This window comes from Martes martes (genome assembly GCF_963455335.1).
Source record: "Martes martes genome assembly, chromosome: 5".
Lineage (NCBI taxonomy): Eukaryota > Metazoa > Chordata > Mammalia > Carnivora > Mustelidae > Martes > Martes martes.
This window is the reverse complement of record NC_137892.1, coordinates 90617447-90639321: the sequence shown is the minus strand read 5'-3', so window position 1 is coordinate 90639321 and position 21875 is coordinate 90617447. Positions and strand designations below refer to the sequence as shown.

The 21875-nt window shown below is 40.7% G+C and overlaps 1 protein-coding gene across 1 annotated transcript; it reads right to left on the bottom strand.

Annotated features, from left to right (window-relative positions):
- Nucleotides 1–13: 13 nt before the first annotated feature.
- CDC23 (cell division cycle 23) lies at nt 14–20385 on the bottom strand. Its single transcript, XM_080803993.1, has 16 exons — nt 20206–20385; nt 20051–20123; nt 16925–17062; nt 15430–15472; nt 14556–14661; nt 14318–14450; nt 12584–12761; nt 12400–12497; nt 12170–12251; nt 2823–2976; nt 2583–2702; nt 2173–2248; nt 1804–1865; nt 1594–1672; nt 1397–1516; nt 14–1201 (listed from the first exon to the last, which is right to left on the bottom strand). The coding sequence occupies exons 1-16, from the start codon at nt 20364–20366 to the stop codon at nt 1031–1033; spliced, it is 1794 nt and encodes a 597-aa protein (XP_080660119.1). The 5' UTR covers nt 20367–20385; the 3' UTR covers nt 14–1030.
- Nucleotides 20386–21875: the final 1490 nt, after the last annotated feature.

Genomic DNA, 21875 nt, shown 5'->3' with positions numbered 1-21875 from the left:
GCTCAGAATAATCCACAGCATAAATACAGTTCAAATTTATTACAGAGGACATTATAGTCCCAGCATATTACCTCCTACTGAATACACATGCACAGCCCTGAAACCCTCCAAGAATACAGCAAGAATGATTCTCTTTACCTTATCTAAACAAGTGAAGTTGAAAAGAACCATTTTGTTGGAGATAACAGAGGGGGGAGAAAAATAACATCAAAAATATTTATTACAACAGACCAGCTTGAAGTGAGTTTATTCTTGTCTATATAGTCACAAAACAACACTCCTGAATGTCCATGAAATTTATTAATCCCACCTCCTTGATTTGCTTTAGTAAGAGTATAGCTAACTCCATAGGCTCTTTTGCCATCAATAGTTCCCTAAAAAGTAAGATTCTTTTTGTCTCTTCTTTGATTCAACTCTAGTAAGTTCCTTTCTATTTGAAAGCTTCTAGGAAAAGTCCTTAAAATGATGTTTTAGACTGTCCCCACAAAGCAAGAACAAATGTACAGCTTCACTCTGTTCAAATCTTACCTCTGACAGCATAGTCATGTTCCATAAATCCAAGAATGATGAGATCATGTCTATCAAGTGCCCTGACCTCCCTAGGGTACACATTGTCCCTACTGCCTGCAGAGGGTAGAATGGCATACTTTTCTCCTTTCCATGCCTCTCCAAGGAATCTCTCACTCCCAGCAGCATTGAAACTTTGTTCCTGTAAGCCTTGCCTGTGCTAAAGTGCTGTTAAAGGGATGTTTTTTAGGGGGGAAGAGGTCTGGGAAGAAGGCCAAGATCTGAAGCCACTCTCTGAACAGAAGGGAAATAGAAGTGCATCTAACTGGCAAAAGACAATTTCTGTTGCCAGGATTCTTCTGTCAGTCTACACCAAAGGTGATTCTATAAACTGTCCCCAAGGAGCTATTTCCATTTGTATAAACAAAAAAACCAAGGTCCTTGGAAGAACAGACTTGGCCATCCTTACACGGAGGTAAGGCTTAACATGGGTCTAGTGATGTGCTGGCTTGAAAGAAGCCAACTATGGTGTGACTGAAGACAGGTTGAGTGGAGAAACTCTGCGTGTGGGAGTGTTGTTAGCAGACAGTGAGGCAGGGAGGAAAAAGGGAGCAGGCATCTCAGTAGAAGGAGTCTCGCCTTGGTTCCGAAGTTGTAGGATTTGCCGGAGCAAGGCCTTCCCTTCTTCCCGGGTCTGAAACAAAGTCAGGCAATGTTTCAAAATATGTCCAAAGCTATTCTCAAAAACAAGTTCTAAAATGCTGATATCTAAGTTTCATGGATCAAGGTAGCCTTTCCACTTCTCACCCATCTTCCACCCTCAGGTCACAGTAAAGATCTTAAGTCTGAGCCTAAAATCCAAACCCTTTAGTAAAGAACTGCTACTCACATCATTGAATGCACAACACTTTTGGGCACAAGTCGAAGCTTCATCCCACAGCTTGCACTTAAAATAGTACTGGGCCAAATAGCGGAAAGCAGTGCTTTCCTCCAGGTGCTCCACTATTTCCTAGACAGGGAAAGCAGGAGTGACTGAGGTGGTCAGGATGAGAACAGCAACCCAATTCTGACGCTCATGACACATACCCCACAGGAATAGATATCTTGGATATATTTGATGTAACACTGGGCAGCTTGTTCTGACTCAGTCAACTGTTCATGAAGCCTACAAAATAAATCGGTCTGTAAGTACAAATCGGATCTCAAAGCAAGCTAGTGATAAAAGTAAAAACACATGATGTACCACACCAGAGAAGCCAACAGAAATAACAACAGCATTTCACTCCTTTCACTCACTTTGCCAGTTTCACCAGAGCCATTTTCTCCACATCTCCCACAGCATAAGCTCTCCAATAACACTGTCAAAAAAAAAACCAAACTGGTCACTTTGACCAATGTCCCATGTGCCATGGCCTACCACATAAAGGCCCAAGTCTTATAAGCCACCCAGAAGTGTGGACTGGCAGAATGCAAAGCATTTTTACTAGACTGATAGGCCCACTGATAATGTCAGTTCTGCTTTGCTTTTTAGCCTACGAGTCCATAAATACTTAAGACTTTCATATGTAGATAGATCAGAATGAAGGACAATTAGAGCAGAGAGCCCAACCCTTCATCCAAACTGCTAATTTCCGCTCCAATTCTGCAGGACCCAATTGCAGGTACCTTTTTGGCTTCCACTAGTTGATTGAGTTTCTCATAACATTCTCCTAAAGCAACCAGCATACGAGAATCATTGGGCCTAAGAAAAAAGAACAGACAGTCTGAGCAAAGGCTTTTAAAAAAATCTAAAGTCCTTCCTTAAGGAAACACCATCACCGACCACTATTTCAAATCTATACAGTGACTGATCTTTAATCCAATACTTCATATAATTGTATTATTCTGTGTTCACAATTAAACTATTAACCCATTAGAATACACTACATAAAAATGATCAAAAAGCATATGGCACGTTTAAACCCAGGTCTCTAAGAGTCAAAACCATTCATTCACTGTGATTCTTCAGTACCTATCAAAAGGTAAAGGAAAGTATGAGCTCTTCTCATAACAAACACATCATTCACCAGACTTACCGAAGTTGATGGGCCCGTCTATAATAATAAAGGCAATAAAATGGCATCTTAAGTATTTCATAGGTCTGTCCAAGCCCATACCAGGCTCTGTAGTCCCGTTTATTGACCTCAATGGCATGTCTATAAAATGCAAGAGAGACTAGTTAGAGGGCAGAATCAAGGTTAGCAACTTATAGGCTCAAGAGAGGCTCCTAACATCACAGTAATCCCCTCCACCTCCCCCCTCAACTAGAAACTCACCTATAAGCCTGAATAGCAGCAGATGTGTTCTTCATTTCCATGTACTCATGTCCCATCAGTGTCCAGGCCCCAAGATACCGAGGATTCAATTTCAGGGCTCTCTGGAAATATAAGGCTGCTTTCTCATGCTGAGAACGCAAACTATAATAATTGCCTGATTGAAAAATAAAAAAATATATATATGAATAACTAGACAGGTAAAAATGTAAGTTCACTAAAATAGCATTCCACAGAGCAGACATGAAACTATAACCCATTTCCCCAAAGTGTTTGCAGAAAAGCCAATTTATACAAAGGGAACATCATCATTACCTTGGGAAATATACTGCATCTATTACACGTTCTGGTTTTAAAAAAAAAAAAAATTCCCTAACACTTAAAAGTTTTTCTTCAGTTTATTTCATCTGAATATAGCATTTATCCACATTTTCTTTTTCTCTTTTTTCCTCCATTTTAAATTTTTATTTATTTATTTATTTTTAATTATTATTATTTTTTAAAGATTTTATTTATTTATTTGACAGACAGAGATTACAGGTAGGCAGAGAGGCAGACAGAGAGGAGGGGGGGAAGCAGGCTCCCTGCTGAACAGAGAGCCCGATGTAGGGCTCCATCCCAGGACCGTGAGACCATGATCTTGGCTGAAGGCAGAGGATTAACCCACTGAGCCATCCAGGCACCCCTTCCTCCATTTTTTAAATTTAAAATTCAATTAGCCAACATATACATCATTAGTTTTTGATGTAATGTTCAATGATTTTTTTTTTTTAAGATTTTATTTATTTATTTGACAGAGAGAGAGAGATCACTAGTAGGCAGGCTGGGGGGCGGGGGAAGCAGGCTCTCTGCTGAGCAGAGACCCTGATATGGGGCTTGACCCCAGGACCCTGGGATCATGACCTGAGCCAAAGGCAGAGGCTTAACCCACTGACTCACCCAGGCACCCCATGTTCAATGATTCTTTGGTTAGGTGTAACACCTAGTGCTCATCACATCACATGCCCTCCTTAATTATCCACATTTTCTTAACAAAGGGTAAGAAAGGGACACCTGGGTGGCTCAGTCGGTTAAATTAAGTGTCTGCCTTCCACTCAGGTCAGGATCCCAGAGTCCTGGGATCCTGTCCCCCATCAGGCTCCTTGCCCAGCGGGGAGACTGCTTCTCCCTCTGCTTGCCACTCTCCCTGCTTGTGTGCTCTCTCTCTCTCTGACAAATAAATAAATAAAATCTTTAAACAAAAAACAACAATGAAAAAAAGTAGGAAATGTCTGTAGTATGTTTTAGCTTGGTAGTTTTCCAACTATATTCCTAGATTTCTAAAGAGGTCCTCAAAGGATAAAAAGGCAGAGCTCTGAGCTCCTCTCTTCCACAAGAATCAAAGCAGGTCTATTAGCATGGGTCCTGAAGAGAACAAGTGAAAACTTCTGGGATTTTTTGAAAGATTTTATTTGCAGAAAGGGTATAGAAGCCATCTGTCTTATGTCAATCGGTAAATGGATAAACAAAATGTATATCTCTAAACAATGGAATACTAGTCAACATTAAAAAGGAAAGAACTGGGGTGCCTGGGTGGCTCAGTGGGTTACGCCTCTGCCTCAGGCTCAGGTCATGGTCTCAGGGTCCTGGGATGGAGACCCAAATCGGGCTCTCTGCTGAGCGGGGAGCCTGTTTCTCTCTCTGCCTACTTGTGATCTCTCTCTCTGTCAAATAAATAAATACAATCTTTAAAAAGGAAAGAACTAGGGGCGCCTGGGTGGCTCAGTGGGTTAAAGCCTCTGCCTTCGGCTCAGGTCATGATCTCAGGGTCCTGGGATCGAGCCCCACATCAGGCTCTCTGCTCAGCAGGGAGACTGCTTCCTCCTCTCTCTGCCTGCTTCTCTGCCTACTTGTGATCTCTGTCTGTCAAATGAATAAATAAAATCTTAAAAAAAAAAAAAAAAAAAGGAAAGAACTACTGATACATGCTACAACATGGGTAACTTTGGAAACAGCTAAGTAAAAGAAGCCACACAATAAGACTAAATATTCCAAGATTCCATTTACATGAAAATTTCAAGAAAAGGCAAAATATAGAGTAAGAAGGCAAATCTGTGGTTGCTGGGGAATGCAAGGGGGACTGACTGCAAACACATTCAAGGGAACTTCCAAGGGTGCCAGAATATTCTAAACTGGATTTACGGCTATGGTTATACAACTGTACAAATTTACAAAAATTCACTGAATTATAACCTTAAAGTTGGTAAATTTTATGGTATTAAATTATACCTCAATGAAGCTGGGTTTTTTTCAATAAAGCTATTTTTAGAAAAGAATAATTACAAGGTACAAATTTCCAGTTATAAAGTAAAGTAAGTCACAGACTACAAAGTACAGCATAGGGAATACAGTCAATAATACTGTAATAACTTGGTATGGTGACTATGCTTATTATAGTGAATGTTCAGTAATATACAGAACTGTCGGGGCACCTGGGTGGTTCAGTAGGTTAAAGCCTCTGCCTTCGGCTCAGGTCATGATCCCAGGGTCCTGGGATCGAGCCCCGCATCGCATCGGGCTCTCTGCTCAGCAGAGAGCCTGCTTTCCTCCCTCTCTCTCTGCCTAACTCTCTGCCTACTTGTGATCCCTGTCAAATAAATAAACAAAATCTTAAAAAAAAAAAAAATACAGAGGGGTGCCTGGGTGGCTCAGTGGGTTAAACCTCTGCCTTCGGCTCAGGTCATGATCTCAAGGGTCCTGGGATTGAGCCCCGCGTCGGGCTCTCTGCTCAGTGGGGAGCCTGCTTCCCTTCCTCTCTTTCTCTGCCTGCCTCTCTGCCTACTTGTGATCTCTGTCAAATAAATAAAATCTTTAAAAAAAAAATACAGAATTGTCAAATCTCTGTTGTACACCTGAAACTAATATAACATTATACTTAATAATAATTTAAAAACCCCACAAATCCTGTTTCTATTGTAGCTATGAAACAAACTGTTTCTAACAGTACAAATGAAAAAATAACCTAAATAGTCATTAGCTAGGGAGTAGGAAAAGGGAAGTAATGAAAGCTCTATGTATCAACATGGTACATTTCTAGGTCAAAATACTGATTTCTCACCCAGAAAAAGGGATATAGCCCCATATAAGCCCTAGGTGCTAAAGAAGTGAGGATGATAGAGACATTAAATAAGTCAGAATAAGCCAAGTTTTGAGCAACGACCAAGTAAATGAGATTTGTTTTGTTTTGTTTTGTTTTATCTTATTTGGAAGAGCCAAAGTATAATGAAGGTTACAACATGCTGGGCAACCTACATTGTTGTAAGTGCTTTCTAGGCATTAATTTATCTAATCCTCATGACAATTACCTGAGAGCAGGATCTACTGTTATGCCTTTATTGAGGAAACTACAGCATAGACAGGTTAAGCCCAAGGTCACTCAGCTAGTTAGTAGCAGAACCAAGATTTAAACTAGGTAGCCTGATTCCAGAGTCCAAACTTAACTACACCGTTCTATAGTATATGCTGTTATATATACTTAAGTGCTGCCTCTCAAAGATTGGGACTCCAGAAAAGACACATAGGGAAACAATCAATTGGTATCATGACCTAAGAGGAGAAGCAAGGACTAAACAAATAGGAGATCCCTGCCACCACTCTATTCGTAAGAGTTCATTCTTTCGGGTCCTCAGTTTCTTTTCTTCTCTCCATTCTTCTTTCTCCTTTTTAATTTCTCTGAACTGGCTACAATGTGAAGCTGAAGTATATTTTTTAGCCATGAACTAATAATCCTTATTTTTTAAGGTAGGTGGGCTGAATTCAACAAACATTTATTTACCATGTCAGGCACTGTGCTGGCCATTTACAGATATGCTGAGAAAAAAACAGTTCATTAAGGAGTTCACCTCAAGGGGCGCCTAGGTGGGCTCAGTTGGCTAAGCATCTGCCCTCACCTTAGGTCACGATCCCTGGGGCCTGGGATCGAGCGCCCCCACCCCCCGCCGCCCTCGCAGCCCCCCCCTCCCTGCAACTCAGGCTCCCTGCTCAGTGGGGAGTCCACTTCTCCCTCCTTCCTCCTAAGCCCTCCACCCCCCACCTTGTGCTTTCTCTTGCTATCTCTTTCTCTCTCAAATAAATAAAAATCTTTTTTTTTTAAAGATTTTATTTATTTATTTGACAGAGAGAGATCACAAGTAGGCAGAGAGGCAGGCAGAGAGAGTGAGAGGGAAGTAGGCTCCCTGCCGAGCAGAGAGCCCCATGTGGCACTCGATCCCAGGACCCTGAGATCATGACCCGAGCTGAAGGCAGCGGCTTAAACCACTGAGCCACCCAGGCGCCCCTAAATAAAATCTTTAAAAAAAAAAAAAAAAGTTCACCTCAAATGATTATTAAAAAACCAAAAAACTCCTAAATCATTACTCTTCAGATATATGTCTTCTTTTATTTTAATTGGCTCTAGGTCAAGAGGTGAAAAAAAGGATTGTTCCTTATCTCCCCAACCTCTGTTTTCTTTCTTCACATACAGGGCACTGTTGCCCATCTGGTTACCCAGTTGCCAAATCCTGTTTCTTCTATTTCCTAAATATCTTCTAAGTCTAATAGCCTCTCTCCATCCTTCCTGCCAATACCTCAGTGTAGGCTCTCATCATTATCCCTAGACTAGATTATTGCCAAAATCTCCTAGCTGGTCTCCCCGATTCTAGTCTTGCCCTTTTTCTAATCCTTCCAGCACATTGACTACAGTCATCATTTGAAAATGAAAATCTGAGAACTTCCATCACTCTCTGATTAAAAATTCGTCAGAAGACTCCTACCACTTTCAAAATAAGATCCAAATGTTCAGTAAGGCATAAAAGACTCGTCAAGATCTGGCCCCTTTTTGAACATTTCCACCTCCCACACCATGCTTCCAGACGAGAAGCTCCTTCATGCCCAACGCCCGTTTCATACTTCAGTGCCTCTGCAGTGCAATGCCCTTCCCATGTCAATCCTTTTCCTCTCTTACTGAACTCTTTTACTTCTGACCAGCCTTCAAGCACCATCTTCTCAAGAAGACTTCCCTAATCATACGCTAGATTAGGTATCTTTTGTATGAACTCTCAGTATCTTTAGTTTACCTCAATCCTAACACTCAACCCATAGCATTATAGTTATTTTCTTATTAGTATTCCTCAATAGGCAATTAGGGTAGGTACTACAATACAAAGTACAGTGCCTGGCACTCAGAAGATGCTCAAAAGATGTTTTCTGAATAAAAGAGAGTTCCACCCTCATAACAGACTTTATCTTTTCTTCATAATGCTGACACTAAAAAGATCACTACATAAAAATGTAACAGGAACTTTTGGAACCACTCTCACATTCCAAAAGTTCCTGTTACATTTTTATTTTTAAGATTTTATTTATTTGACAGAGAGACACACAGCGAGAGAGGGAACACAAGCAGTAGGGGTGGGAGAGGGAGAAGCAGACTCCCTGCCAAGCAGTGAGCCCAATGTGGGGCTCAATCCCAGGACTCCAGGATCATGACCTGAGCCAGAGGCAGCCACTTAATGACTGAGCCACCCAGGCACCCCCCATTACATTTTTTTAATGCTTTTTTCTCATACTGAACTACAACTTCCTCAAGAGCTAGAAATAGTGAATTGATGGACTGAAATTCTATTGGTTTAAGAACTTCCTGACCTAGAAAGATACAAATGTATGATCTCAACGCAGTGTCATCACACACCCAGCAAGAGACATCTCCCTTTTGTTTCTAGGGAACCGAGGCTTTCAATCACAACCAAGCTTACTTTCATCCAAAAGTGGCTACTGATGTGTTGATGTCAACTGATGATCAGGTCATACTAGTGGGGTGGAGTACATAGGGCCATGGTTCTCAACCACGGATGAGTCTAACCCCAAGATTTGACAGTTATCTGCATACATCTTTGGTTATCACAACTGGGGGAAGAGGTTTGGTGGCATCTAGTGGGTAGTCTGCTTCTCCCTTTCCCTCTGCCCCTCCCCCTGCTCGTGCTCTCTCTCAAATAAATAAATAAATAAATATATTTTAAAGAAGGGGGGCTTCTTGATGGTTTCATCCCTTGCAGTCGTATTTATTCTAGAAGCCACCTCTATTGAGGTGCAATCGCAAATAAAGGCTTTAGCCAAGTATGTAACATCCTTCCTGGTAAAAGGAGCCTCAAAGCTCACTATGGGACAGTCCCTGACTATAATGACTTCACATCAGGTCCAGAGTGTCTTAGAGACCAAAAGCCACCAAGGGATGTTGGGAAACTGACCTTCTTGTTTTTTAAGATTTTATTTATTTATCAGAGAGCAAGAGTGCACAATCAGGGACAGCTGCAGGCAGAGCTGACAGAGGGAGAAGTAGGCTCCCTGCTGAGCGAGGAGCCCGATGCAGGATTCGATCCCTCAACACTGGGATCATGATCTGAGCCAAAGGTAGATGCTTAACCGACTAAGCCACCCAAGCATCCCATGGGAAACTGACTTATTAAACACCAGGCAATGCTTATAGATATGCCTGAAATAATACTTAAAACCTATCAAACTTTAAACCCAGCTACCCTTATGCATGGACCTGACCATCATAATCTCTATAGAGCTTAACTGTTAGGAGGTCATTGATCTTGCTTATTCCAGTCAACCAGATTTAAAAGATTCCCCTAGGGGCGCCTGGGTGGCTCAGTGGTTTAAAGCCTCTGCCTTCAGCTCAGGTCATGGACCCGGGGTCCCGGGAACAGGCCCCGCATCGGGCTCTCTGCTCAGCGGGGAGCCTGCTTCCCCCTCTCTCTCTGCCTGCCTCTCTACCTACTTGTGATCTCTGTCTGTCAAATAAATAAATAAAATCTTTTAAAAAAAAATAAAAGATTCTCCTATCAAAAATGCAGACGACAGTTGGTTTACCAATGGCAGCTGTTTCATGAAAAAGGGGTAAGAAAAGCTGGGTATGCTATAGTCAGTCTAATTCAGGCTGCTGAGGCCAAGCCCTATCAGCAAACACATCCGCCCCCAAAGCAGAATTTGTAGCCCCCACCTGTGCTTTGCAATTGGCAAAAGCCTTAAAAATATTTATACTGACTCCAAATATGCCATCCTAGTCCTATATGTCCATGGTGCAATTTAAAGAAAGGGGGATTATTATCAAGCCATAAGTCCCCCATCAAAGGGGCCTGAAATTCACACAAATTCAAAGGATGACCCTCCAAAACCAAACAGCCCTTAATATCTTGACTGCAATTCAAGGAGGCCCAGTATTAGATGGCCGGCTCCTGGCTGGGACTCAATGGCTACACGACTCTAACTTGTGGTCACTGCTTCCCCAGGCTGGATAGGCCGAGGTACTCTGGGTTTTGCCTGGATGCATGGATGCATTATTAAAACCATTACCAACCCAGCTAACCTTCCAAATTTAAAACAATGGTGGATATGTCCTGTGTCTTGTTGGTATGACCACCTGGCATCCATCTTTGTTCCCTCTTTAAGACTGGAGGATGTTGTTTGACACAAAGAAGCTCTTAATAAGTACATGGTCAAATCCCTAAATGACACTCAGAGTAACATTTCTCCATTTAAATACTAAAGTAATACAAATGTGTAAGGTAGCTTTACAAAACAGAATGACATTAGGTGCTTTAACTCTTGCACAAGGCAGAACCTGCACTATCATAAGAACAGAATGCTGTGTATTTATTCCAAATTATCACAAAAATATTTCTGGGTTTTTAACTGACATGAATACTCAAACTGGTGCTTTAAATGATCTCTTTCCTTTAGTGACTGCTTTAAACTCTGGATTGGAGGAAAATTATGGTCAACTATTAAGGATCTCTTTACTAGACTTCTTTATAGCCATACTCCTCTTAATGCATTGTCTTTTTCAGTATCTCTCTCCTTGGTGCCAAGACTCTACACCTACAATGACTTCACATCAACAGATGACCCCTGCTCCTCAAGGAGGTTCATATATGTTGACCGTGTTGGATTCAGCTGTCTCCCCTTTCATAACTCCCCTATGTGTTCCCCAACTGACCAATGTTGACCCTAGGTAGGGGCATCGCTACACCCCTACTCAGCAGGAAGAAGTTACAAAAGATGAGATCTTCCACCTTCAACAACCTTGAAGATTTAAAGGTCAAAATTGTTCAGGGGGGAAATGATGAGAGAGCAGAAGGCAAGCTGAAGACAAAGCATAAGCTGACAACCTACAACCTCCCCCAAACCCTCATTCCAGGGTGGGACATGTGTGATTTTCTTCCAGGAATCTCCCAACTATCTTAAAGTTAAAACCTTGCTAGAGGGGAAAACAATCTTAACTTGAAAATGACAAGGCCTTCAGTATTTTATAGGTCAGTCCTCTTTAGCACATGAAAGTTCTTTTGAAACCTCCCTTTTCCTTCCTCCAACTCCAAGTATATAATCCCCACTCCTCAAGACCCCAGCGCAGCAGTTCTTTCTGCCCACAGATCCTGTACCCCGATCTTTAATAAAACTGCCATTTGGGGGTTCAGTCATTAAGTGTCTGCCTTCAGCTCAAGTCATGATCTCAGGGTCCTGGGATCAGGTCTCGGGGAGCCTGCTTCTCCCTCTTCCACTCCCCCGGCTTATGTTCCCTCTCTTGCTGTATCTTTTTCTTTCAAATAAATAAATAAAATCTAAAACAAAACAAAACAATACCATTTTGCACGTGCACACACATACATCCACACCCACAAAGATGGTTCCTGAAACTATTTTTATATCAACAAACAGTGGCCACAACTTACACAATAGAAAATGATTACATAAAAATGATGGTACATTGGGGCGCCTGGGTGGCTCAGTGGGTTAAAGCCTCTGCCTTCGGCTCGGGTCGTGATCCCAGGGTCCTGAGATCGAGCCCCGCATCGGGCTCTCTGCTCAGCGGGGAGCCTGCTTCCTCCTCTCTCTCTCTGCCTGCCTCTCTGCCTACTTGTAATCTCTGTCTGTCAAATAAATAAATAAATAAATAATCTTAAAAAAAAAAATGATGGTACATCTATGTAATACCAAATAGCCATCAAAATAATATAAATCTAGATGTACTAAATAAAACGATGGAAAAGATACACGGTTAAAAAAAAAAAAGAGGAAGTTACAAATCAGTGTTTATAATGATAGTTTTGCAAGCAAATTATACACACACATGCACCCACATTCTCATTTTTAGTATTCACACAGAAAAATATTCTGGAGTCATGTTCACCAATCTTGGAGGTGGGATTATACCCAGCTTTTACATTCTACAGTCTATGATTTTGTTATCCTTGATGCTTTTATACCATTATTTTTACATTTGTATTACTTATAAAGAAAACAAATCTTAAAAGAAAAAAGTAGTCTCTTACCAATTACACAGCATGTTTCTACACGATATTTATCTATCTCACAGAGGTTGTGAGCCAGATAACTCAACTCAGATTTCATGCTCTGGAAGAAAAAAGAAAGACAATCTAAGCAAGAGTGAGGAACTCCGTGAACTATATTTCTCATGGCTAACGTGACCCAGTGACAATCCAACCCAGGAGATTAAAGCACAAAAGAGCTTGAACAACTCTAAGCAAAGGAAGCAGCTCACCCTGACATAAAGAAGGTTGGAGAATGTGTCCATATTTTCAATCCTGTAAGGGTCTTGTTTCCTTAGCTCATTAAAAATAGAGAGGGCTTTGTCAATATCTGTAGAAAGAAGATAAGAAAGTTTAGAAAACAATACAGTGCTACCTTCAGGATTTGATGGTATTTCATTGTCCTTATTCACTCACCTCTGATATTGTGATAGGCAACTGCAATTTGGGAAACAATATATGAGCTCTTAGAGAAGCCCACATCAATGAGATTCTGATACTTTTGCAGGGCCTCCTCTATCAACTGCAACTCTGTGTATATATGAGCCAGAAAAAACTCTTTCATCCAGGTGTCTGGCAAAGACAGGAACTTCAGCTGCCAGCAGGAGAGAGAGGGACACACTTAATATACTTTGACCTCTCTCCCAAATGAACATCAAGGAACTATCTCTATTGTCTAGAGAAATTTATCACCAAAACTTTATGGGAACACCTAACAATGGACACAGGGCAATTCAATTAAGTGAGCAGGACTCACAAGCACAATAGGGAGGAATGACCTAGTTGAGGAAGACTTCAAAGAAAAGATAGGATTTCAGGTGAGTCTTAGAGGATGGTTAGAACTTGAAAAGAAAAAAGAGAGAGGAAGAGCAAAAAAGAACATTCTATGCAGGGCAACAACATAAACACAGGCAAAACAATCCTGATGAGTGTATGTAAATAGGATGAGGAAACTAGCTTAGTTTAAGGGGAAGTTATGTGCTCAAAAGTAGTGAAAAAATAAGACTGAACTGGTAGAGCAGGTACTATGGCGCAACAGCAAGTGGGATGCAATAGGAGACCACTACAATTCTGGGCAAGAGAATGACATGATGACATAGGTGTTTTAAGAGTAAGTTTGAAAACAGTATACACGATAGCTTAGGAATGGGAGTGTATAAATGGAAAAGCTAGATAGAAAAGTAGCTATTAATTATAAGTAATCCAAATCTATGTTGAAAATCAAGATAGTGAAGAAAACCAAGAGAAAGAGATGTATATAAGAAGAAAACCATGGCGAGGTCTGGCAAATGACTAGACATAAGAAGAGTAAGAGAAAGAGAACAAATATGACCGTGCAGCATCAAGACTGGGTGTCTTGAGAAACAGTGATGCTATCAAGAGAGTCTCTCAAGCTGGGAGGAAGAATGAGAATTTGTCAGGCAAGATCAGAACCTTGGTTTTGCATATTTTGAGTTCAGAGATAAAACAAACTTTCAATAAAAGTCTATCAGGCAGTTAGAGATAATGAATAAGAATAAGCCAAGATAAGATTTCAGATACAGATTTAGCAGCACGTATCATTATTGGGGGAAATCAACCAGCCTTTGGCTCTTCAAAGCCAACAAAATGAAGTGTATTATCAATTCCATTAACTACTGAAGAATGGCAAAATAAAATCTATAGACAATGTCCTCTAACAATGACTAATAAAAGGATTGCTGTTTATAAAGCAGTTTCCATATACATTATTTCATTAATAAATCTATAAATCTTTATGGAGTCCTAGGACAGCCCAGAAGAGACCTTTAAAATGTTTTTAATATAATCCTTGATGTCAGAGAAACCTTTCCTATAGCATTTCTGGAATAAGGAAACAAAGTATACTAACATTTAGTTATACAACAAGTTAGAGTAAAACTCGAATGTGGAAACATGAAATAAAGAGAAGATACTCTAATATAACTACACATAAATACAACAGCAACTACCAGCAAAGAGCCAGACATTAGACTTTCAAATGAAGACTGAAATTCCAACAGTGAAAGAGATTAGAGAAGGAGCAAAGACCTAGCTACAAGCAAAGGTTTAGCAAACCTCTTTCCTCCCATCCCATTACAGAATTACGTAAGACTTGGAGCCAAGTTCATTCATATAAATTTCTCAATTTACCATCTCTTTGTCTGTAATCAAGTTACAGAGCTCTAGCCAGGCTCCCCAATGCAAAGGTAAAACATGAGTAGCTTCCACAAACACATCAATGGCCTCTTTCACCAGGTCCAGTTTTCGAAGCACCACACCATATCTAGGCAGGCAAGAAACAATTACAGGAAAAGTTAATGTTTCATAACAACTCCCCTCTACCCAGGAGAAAATGTCATAGAAAAATCCAAATTACTCTGACACTTACAAATAAAGGCCAAATCCATCAAGTTCACGAGCCTGGTGTTTTTTGCTGAGCTCCACTCTCAATTCTCTAAGTGCCTCATTTTTTACTTGTCCTTTCTCCAGTGGACCTAGGAAACAAAATCTCACATCTAAGGAAAGACTGCCAATATTCATTTCATAGACCTAGACATTCCCCTTGGTATCAACCAAAGTTACAACTGGAACTTACACCAGTTATGTAAGAATGCTGAGAAGTGGCCAACATCTTATACGATCCGTTTACTTTGTTCCAGAAATTACAACTGATAACTGGTCTGCAGTCATATGTTGTTAGACCCACAGAGGTTGTTTGTTGTTGTTTTAAGATGTATTTATTTATTTTAGACAGAGAGAGATAGTGTAAGTGGTGGGGGGGTGAGGGGAGAGAGAGAGAGACGGACAGACAGACAGAATCTCAAGAAGACTCCCAGCTAAGCATGGATCTTCTAGTGGGGCTCAACCTCAGGACCCTGACATCATGATTCAAGCCAAAATCAAGAGTCAGACACCCAACTGACTGAGCCACCCAGGTGCCCCAGGCCGGCAGAGGGTTTTAAAAATTCGAAAGTTATCAATGTTTAAAAATCACAAGCCTCAACTAAAAATCTGAGTTTTTAGCTTCAGGTTCCAAAGAACAGTGTAGGGCCAAGGGAAGAAAGCCTTGATAACACTAGGCCCACATTTCCTTAAGGCAGTCCTCAGCCGGAGGTATGTAACAAGCAGGAAGTTGACCTCCCCCATTTGTAACAGTCCTCCTAGGTCCACTTCACACACTTATATTACCTGCCTGGCTCATGTAGGCATTTAAGTGTGCAACCCCTGCTTTAGTCCAAAAGACAAGGGAAAGAAATTCATACCTAGGCTATCGACTGTTTCATCGTCCTTCTTCTTTTCTCCAGACTGTAAGAGAAAATCAATAAAAAGGTCTTATCTCAGTTTATTTTGAAACTCATTCTAAAACTAGCAACCTGACTCCAGATAAAGGGCCCAAGTTCAACCAAAGAGCAAATACTACCAGCCACTACTCTTATTTTTTACTTTTTAGAGATTTATTTATTTTAGAGAGGGGGGGAAGAGCAGAGGAAGAGTCCTAAGCAGATGCTGAGTGCAGAGCCCAACATGGATCCTACAACCATGAGATCAAACCAGAATGGAAACCAAGAATCAGAGATTCAACTGACTGGGTCACCGCGGCGCCCCACGGTCACTACTTTTAAATAATTCAAGGGCTCCCAAAGGTTAAATCTGAAATAATCCGAGCACCAAACTAATTAAGTAAAGTACTAAACAACAAACAATTACAAATATATGAATCTTTGATATTAAATAAATAAATGGAGAAGGAGAAGGGGAGGAAAAGCTCATGTATAGTATAGAATGCCAAGTGGCAAGTAGTAAATGTAGAGAGAACGCTGGTGTGGAAAATCACCACTTTGCAACATCACATTAAAGAATACTTCAGGCAAGGGGCACCCGGGTGGCTCAGTGGGTTAAAGCCTCTGCCTTCGGCTCAGGTCATGATCTCAGGTCCTGAGATCAAGCCCCGCATCAGGCTCTCTGCTCAGCAGGGAGTCTGCTTCCCTCCCTCTCTCTGCCTGCCTCTGTGCCTACTTGTGATCTCTTTCTCTCTGTCAAATAAATAAATAAAATCTTAAAAAAAAAAAACAAAAAAGAATACTTCAAGCAAGAATCAACAATAACTATTTAGGTTATTGACACTTTATGGCTATCACAAAAAATAATAAATATCCCTATCCTTGTGCATATATTGAAGTATTTCTATTTGACAAGTTTCTTAAAAGTAGAATTGTCTGGTCACAGTATTTCATATGGACATAATCTGCCAAAATTGATTTCTAAAACCTCTTTATGAACTTTTACTACCAAAATACGGAGTCTACTGCCTCACACCTTTGTCAATAATGAGTATTATCAGGGCACATGGCTGGCTCAGTCAGAAGAGCACACGACTTGTGATCTTGGGCTCGTGAGTTATAAATAAAACTTAAAAAAATATATTGTCAATTTTTTTAAAAGATTTTATTTTTTTAAGTAATCTCTACACCCAAAACTCTACACACCCATGAGCTCAAACTCGTGACCCTGAGAGATCAAAAAGTCACATGCTCCACAGAATAGCCAGCCGGGTGCCCTATGGATTGTTTTAATATTTTCTTTTAATACTGTCATTTTTTAACTTTTTTTTTGATATTTTCTTTATTACTGTTAAGTATAAAGTACATTTAACAAGTAGACTACTGGTAAACTATTTAAAAGATTAAAGTTTTCCCCCTTGGTGTTAAATATGGATGTTTCACTGAAGGCAGAATGACATCTTAAAATGGTCCTCACCAGATATCTGGAATACATGTATAGAAAATAGGCTTTTTTGCTATTGCAGCCATGCAGGAAATGTGCTGCGCGATCATACTCTTTAACATCAAAGTAGGCTTTGGCCAGGGTGTAAGCATCCATATCCTGGGCATCCTCCTAGAAGAGAGACAGGTTTATGTAAGTGTTAGAGACTAAGACAATAAAAATTAAAATTCAAGAAGCATATTCATTAACAAAAGAAGAAGTATACTCATTAATTTCAAGATGTAAGAAAAAGTATTTTGTTCCTCCCAAAACCTAGCATATATATGTGTGTATATATACTTATTTACATATACATTTATGTATTAATTATTTTTGTATATTATTTATTACAAACTAAGGTTATGGAAATTTTTAAAATTTTTTATTTATTTATTTGACAGAGAGGAAAAAGACAGAGAACGAGCAGGGGGAGGGGCAGAGGGAGAGCAAGAAGGAGCCTCCCCAATGAGCAGAGAGCCCAATGTAGGGCTCCATCCCAGGATCCTGAGATCATGACCTGAGCTGAAGGCAGACACTTAACCGACTGAGCCACCCAGGTGCTCCCTAAGGTTATGGAACTTTTTTCAAAATAAAAAGTTGGGGAAAAAAATAAAAATTTAAAAAACTAAACCAATACACTCAGAAATGTGTACTGTTTCTTTAAATGTAGTGGGAGTTGCATAGACTTTAGTGTTAGGGACCGGGATTCAAATTGCAATTCCTTAAATTACTGGTTTCATGACATTAATAGGGAAGTTACTTAGTTTCTCTGAGAATTCCTTTCTTTTTTATTTTATTTTTTTAATTAAAATTTTTTTTTTATTTATTTGACAGAGATGCAGGACTAGATCCCAGGACCCTGGGATCATGACCTGAGCCAAAGGCAGACGCTTAACGACTGAGCCACCCAGGCACCCCTGAGAATTCCTTTCTTTATCAGTAAAATGGAGCAAGTAGTAGAGGTTTGAGGAGGAAATAGTGGAAACATCATGGAAAACGTCTAGCATTATTATCTGATATTTGCCTCTTCTAGTCTTTCAAATATGTACAAAAATGTAATATAGTGGGATGCCTGGGTGGCTCAGTTGGTTAACCGTCTGCCTTGGGCTCAGGTCATGATCTCAGGGTCCTGGGATCGAGTCCCGCATCAGGCTCCTTGTTCAGCAGGGAGTTTGCTTCTCCCTTCGCCTGTCTCTCCCCACTACTGGTGCGCTCTCTCTCTCTCTCTCTCTGTGACAAATGAATAATGTCTATAAAAAAAAAATGCAATATACTGTGCAATTACTTATGTTTTTTATACTTCAAAAAGTTTTGACATGTTAGTATTGCAAAAGGCACAGAACACAGACATAATTCTGTATGTAAATAAAAGAGGTGATGCATATTTAAGTTAAAAAAGCATACAATCCTCACAAATTCTAGGGGTAAGTTGATTAAAACTTTAATAACTTCATTCTCCTTATCCCTCTTGCTGCAAATATTATCAGAACAAAACTGGAACCAAAACATATTCAGTGTTTCCTTCATTGGAACAAGTTCTAAATATATACATTCAGCTTAGGAGTCTAGCGGCCTTTTTTTTTTTTTTAATTTTTTTTTAAGTTTTTTAAATTTATTTAACAGAGAGAGAGATAACAAGTAGGCAGAGAGGTAGGCAGAGAGAGAGGGGGAAGCAGGCTCCCCACCAAACAGAGAGCTGGATTCGGGGCTCAATCCAAGGACCCTGGGATCATGACCTGAGCTGAAGGCAGAGGCTTTAACCCACTGAGCCACACAGGCACTCCTCTAGTGTCCCTTTCCATAACCTCTCACCATTTTCTTTTTTCCTTCCCCATCCCCTCTCATCTCCAATATATTCTGGAGTAGGAAATACTCATGGTTTCTGGGGTCAAGAAGTGGCATCTTCATGGGGCGCCTGGGTGGCTCAGTGGGTTAAGCCTCTGCCTTCAGCTCAGGTCATGATCCCAGGGTCCTGGGATCGAGCCCTGCCTTGGGCTCTCTGCTCAGCAGGGAGCCTGCTTCTCCCTCTCTCTCTGCCTGCCTCTCTGCCTACTTGTGATCTCTCTCTCTCTGCCAAATAAATAAATAAAATCTTAAAAAAAAAAAAAAAAAGAAGTGGCATCTTCAGGAAAAATGAAATGGATTATGATGAAAATCATTCAGACTACACAGACTATGTAAAAATACCTGCTATATAAATCATATATGAAATATATTTGTATCTCATTTAATTTTCTCTATATCCCCTTAAAGTAGATACTATTACTATCCGCGTTTCACAAATGAAAAAACTATGGCTCAGCATATTATGTAAGTTGCCCAAAGTCACTAGCGTAGCTGAGATTTGAACCCAGAACTATCTGAATCCAAAGCCAGTTTCACACTGTTGTTAAAACCTTTGAGTCTTCTGGGTAGTCCTGGGTGGCTCAGTGCGTTGAACCTCTGCCTTCAGCTCAGGTCTTGATCCCAGGGTCCTGGGTTCCAGTCCCACATCCGGCTCCTTGCTCTCTGGGGAACCTGCTTCTCCCTCTGCCTACCACTCCCCCTGCTTGTGCTCTCTCTCGCTCTCTCTCTGACAAATAAAATCTTTTAAAAAAACAAAAATTTGGGGGCGCCTGGGTGGCTCAGTGGGTTAAGGCCTCTGCCTTCGGCTCAGGTCATGATCCCAGGGTCCTGGACTCGAGCCCGGCATCGGGCTCTCTGCTCGGCGGGGAGCCTGCTTCCTCCTCTCTCTCTGCCTGCCTCTCCGCCTACTTGTGATCTCTGTCTGTCAAATAAATGAATAAAATCTTTTTTTTAAATTAATTAATTAATTAATTTTAAAAATGTTGATCCTCCTCAACGTTAAGAACATTGTCTGGGCTGGGCTACAAAACCTTAAAAGGCTTAAGTCTTTTAAGGACTGTTTACTAATTTTCTTCAGCTTAAGTAAAGCACCACCAAATCTTTACAAAGATTAACAAACCCACACTGATAAAATCGCTTAGAACATTCAGCTCCTTAAGTGCTTGAATTCCCTCCACAAACATTCCTGATAAACATTATGCTCCCATCCAGCGACAGGGCACTCGGTAACTCTTCGGGTTGATGAGGAGCGCTAGCAGAGATGAAAATCCTTACCTCTGTAATAGGCGGCGGCGGCTGCAGCTCGGCCAGAGGCAAGGCGGGGAGGGAGAAGGCCAACTCCGCGGACCTGGAACACCCAAACTGAATTAGCTCCACGGCCCCAAAGGCCAAGGATCCAAGTCCAGCCCCTTCTGACCCCGACATCTCACCATTTGCTACTGTGTAGCAGGCCCCGCTCCCGGGTAAGGCCTGCGATGAGTAGCAGCTGCTTCTTAATTTCTCGCAAATTTGAGAAATCGCTGCTGGGTGACAGGACGGGGATCACCGCAGCAGTCACAGCCACCGGGACTACAGACGGACTAGAAGCCATTTTCCTGGCCCGTCACTCCAGCCAATCACCAGAGATAATACTAGCGGTCCGTCTGCACCAAAAAAGTCTGCCAGTTATTGGTAGGCTTCTGCTCCAGAATGTCCAATGAGAGGTGTGACTTCTCTTAACGTCACCAAGAGGCGGGGAAAGAAGGGACAATCCCATCTCCGATTGCTCAAGAGTTGCTGGGGCGGGAAAGTTAGAACTAGAGAAGATGTAGGGTGATTTTAAAAAAAGGCATTGTCTCTGGGCGGTACAAAGACGTACGAGTAAATAGAATAGGTGGGTTGGGAAGCTGGGGCTGGGAGTTGGGGCAAGAAAGGGTGCAGAAGGGAAAATGCCCTGCCCCTTAGTGGTGATGCGGTTGGACGAGAGAGTGTGGTCTGTAGGCAGATTCTGTACTATTGGACGGCGAAATGATGTAAGTGTCTCCAATGTTGCCCGGTAGCTTCTGGATTTTTCCTTGAGTAGTAGGCTGTATGGCCTCAGGTGAAGAATCCTTCCTCTTTATCCACCCCAGGGGGTTAAGGATAGTTAACATTAATGAGGGTTTACCCTATAACAGGTTGTCTTTTTACAAGCGTAGTCTGGTTTAACCTTTAAACAGCTCTATGATAGTCGTATCATCCTAATTTTACAGATGAAATGGAACTTCAGGGAGTTTCTATCACTTTTCCAAGGAGAGAGGCTAGATTAAAAGCCAGATCTACCCCTTGTGTTCTTAAACATTCTGTGAACATTTTCAACAGTTTGTTGTTGTTGTTTTTAAACTTTTCATAGTTATATATGACTTTACCAGCTCTCTTGAGAATTTTTCAAATCATTTGTTACTCCTTGGGTGTTATATATAAGTGCTTTTAGGTTAAAGTCTGTTGTTTTAGATTAGTATATATAGTATATATATTACATCTATATGTAATATTAAAAATTGTATTATAAAGTCAACTTTATTACACTGTAATATACAGTATGTGAGGCAGAATTGTTTTTTTGTTACACAAATGATGTACACTTTATACTTGTTTTAATAAGAACGAAAAGCATGATTTGTTAGCAAATACAAAAATTGCATTGTATCATACCCGTGTGTATATTTTCTTTTCTTTCTTTTTTTTTTTTTTTTGTCAGAGAGCCCTCGCATGCAGAAGCAGGGGGAGCAGAAGTCCCAGAGAGAAACAGACTCCCTGCTAAGCAAGGAGCCCTCTGTGGGACTTGATACTAGGACCCTGGAATCATGACCTGAGCCAAAGGTGGACGCTTGACTGACGGAGCCAACCAGGAGTCCCACCCATGTGTATATATACTGAATATAAATTGGATATATACTGACATGTAGAATGAGATGTGATTGTTTACGGCCTTATAGGTAGTCAAATAATGCTTTCATGACTTGTTTAGAATTCTTACATTTTCCCTTTTAAATATCACATTTTTTACAATGGTATATGATTTTATAAATTTTTATGTCTTCTTTTTAAACAATAAAATAGAGAAGATTTCAAATGCTTT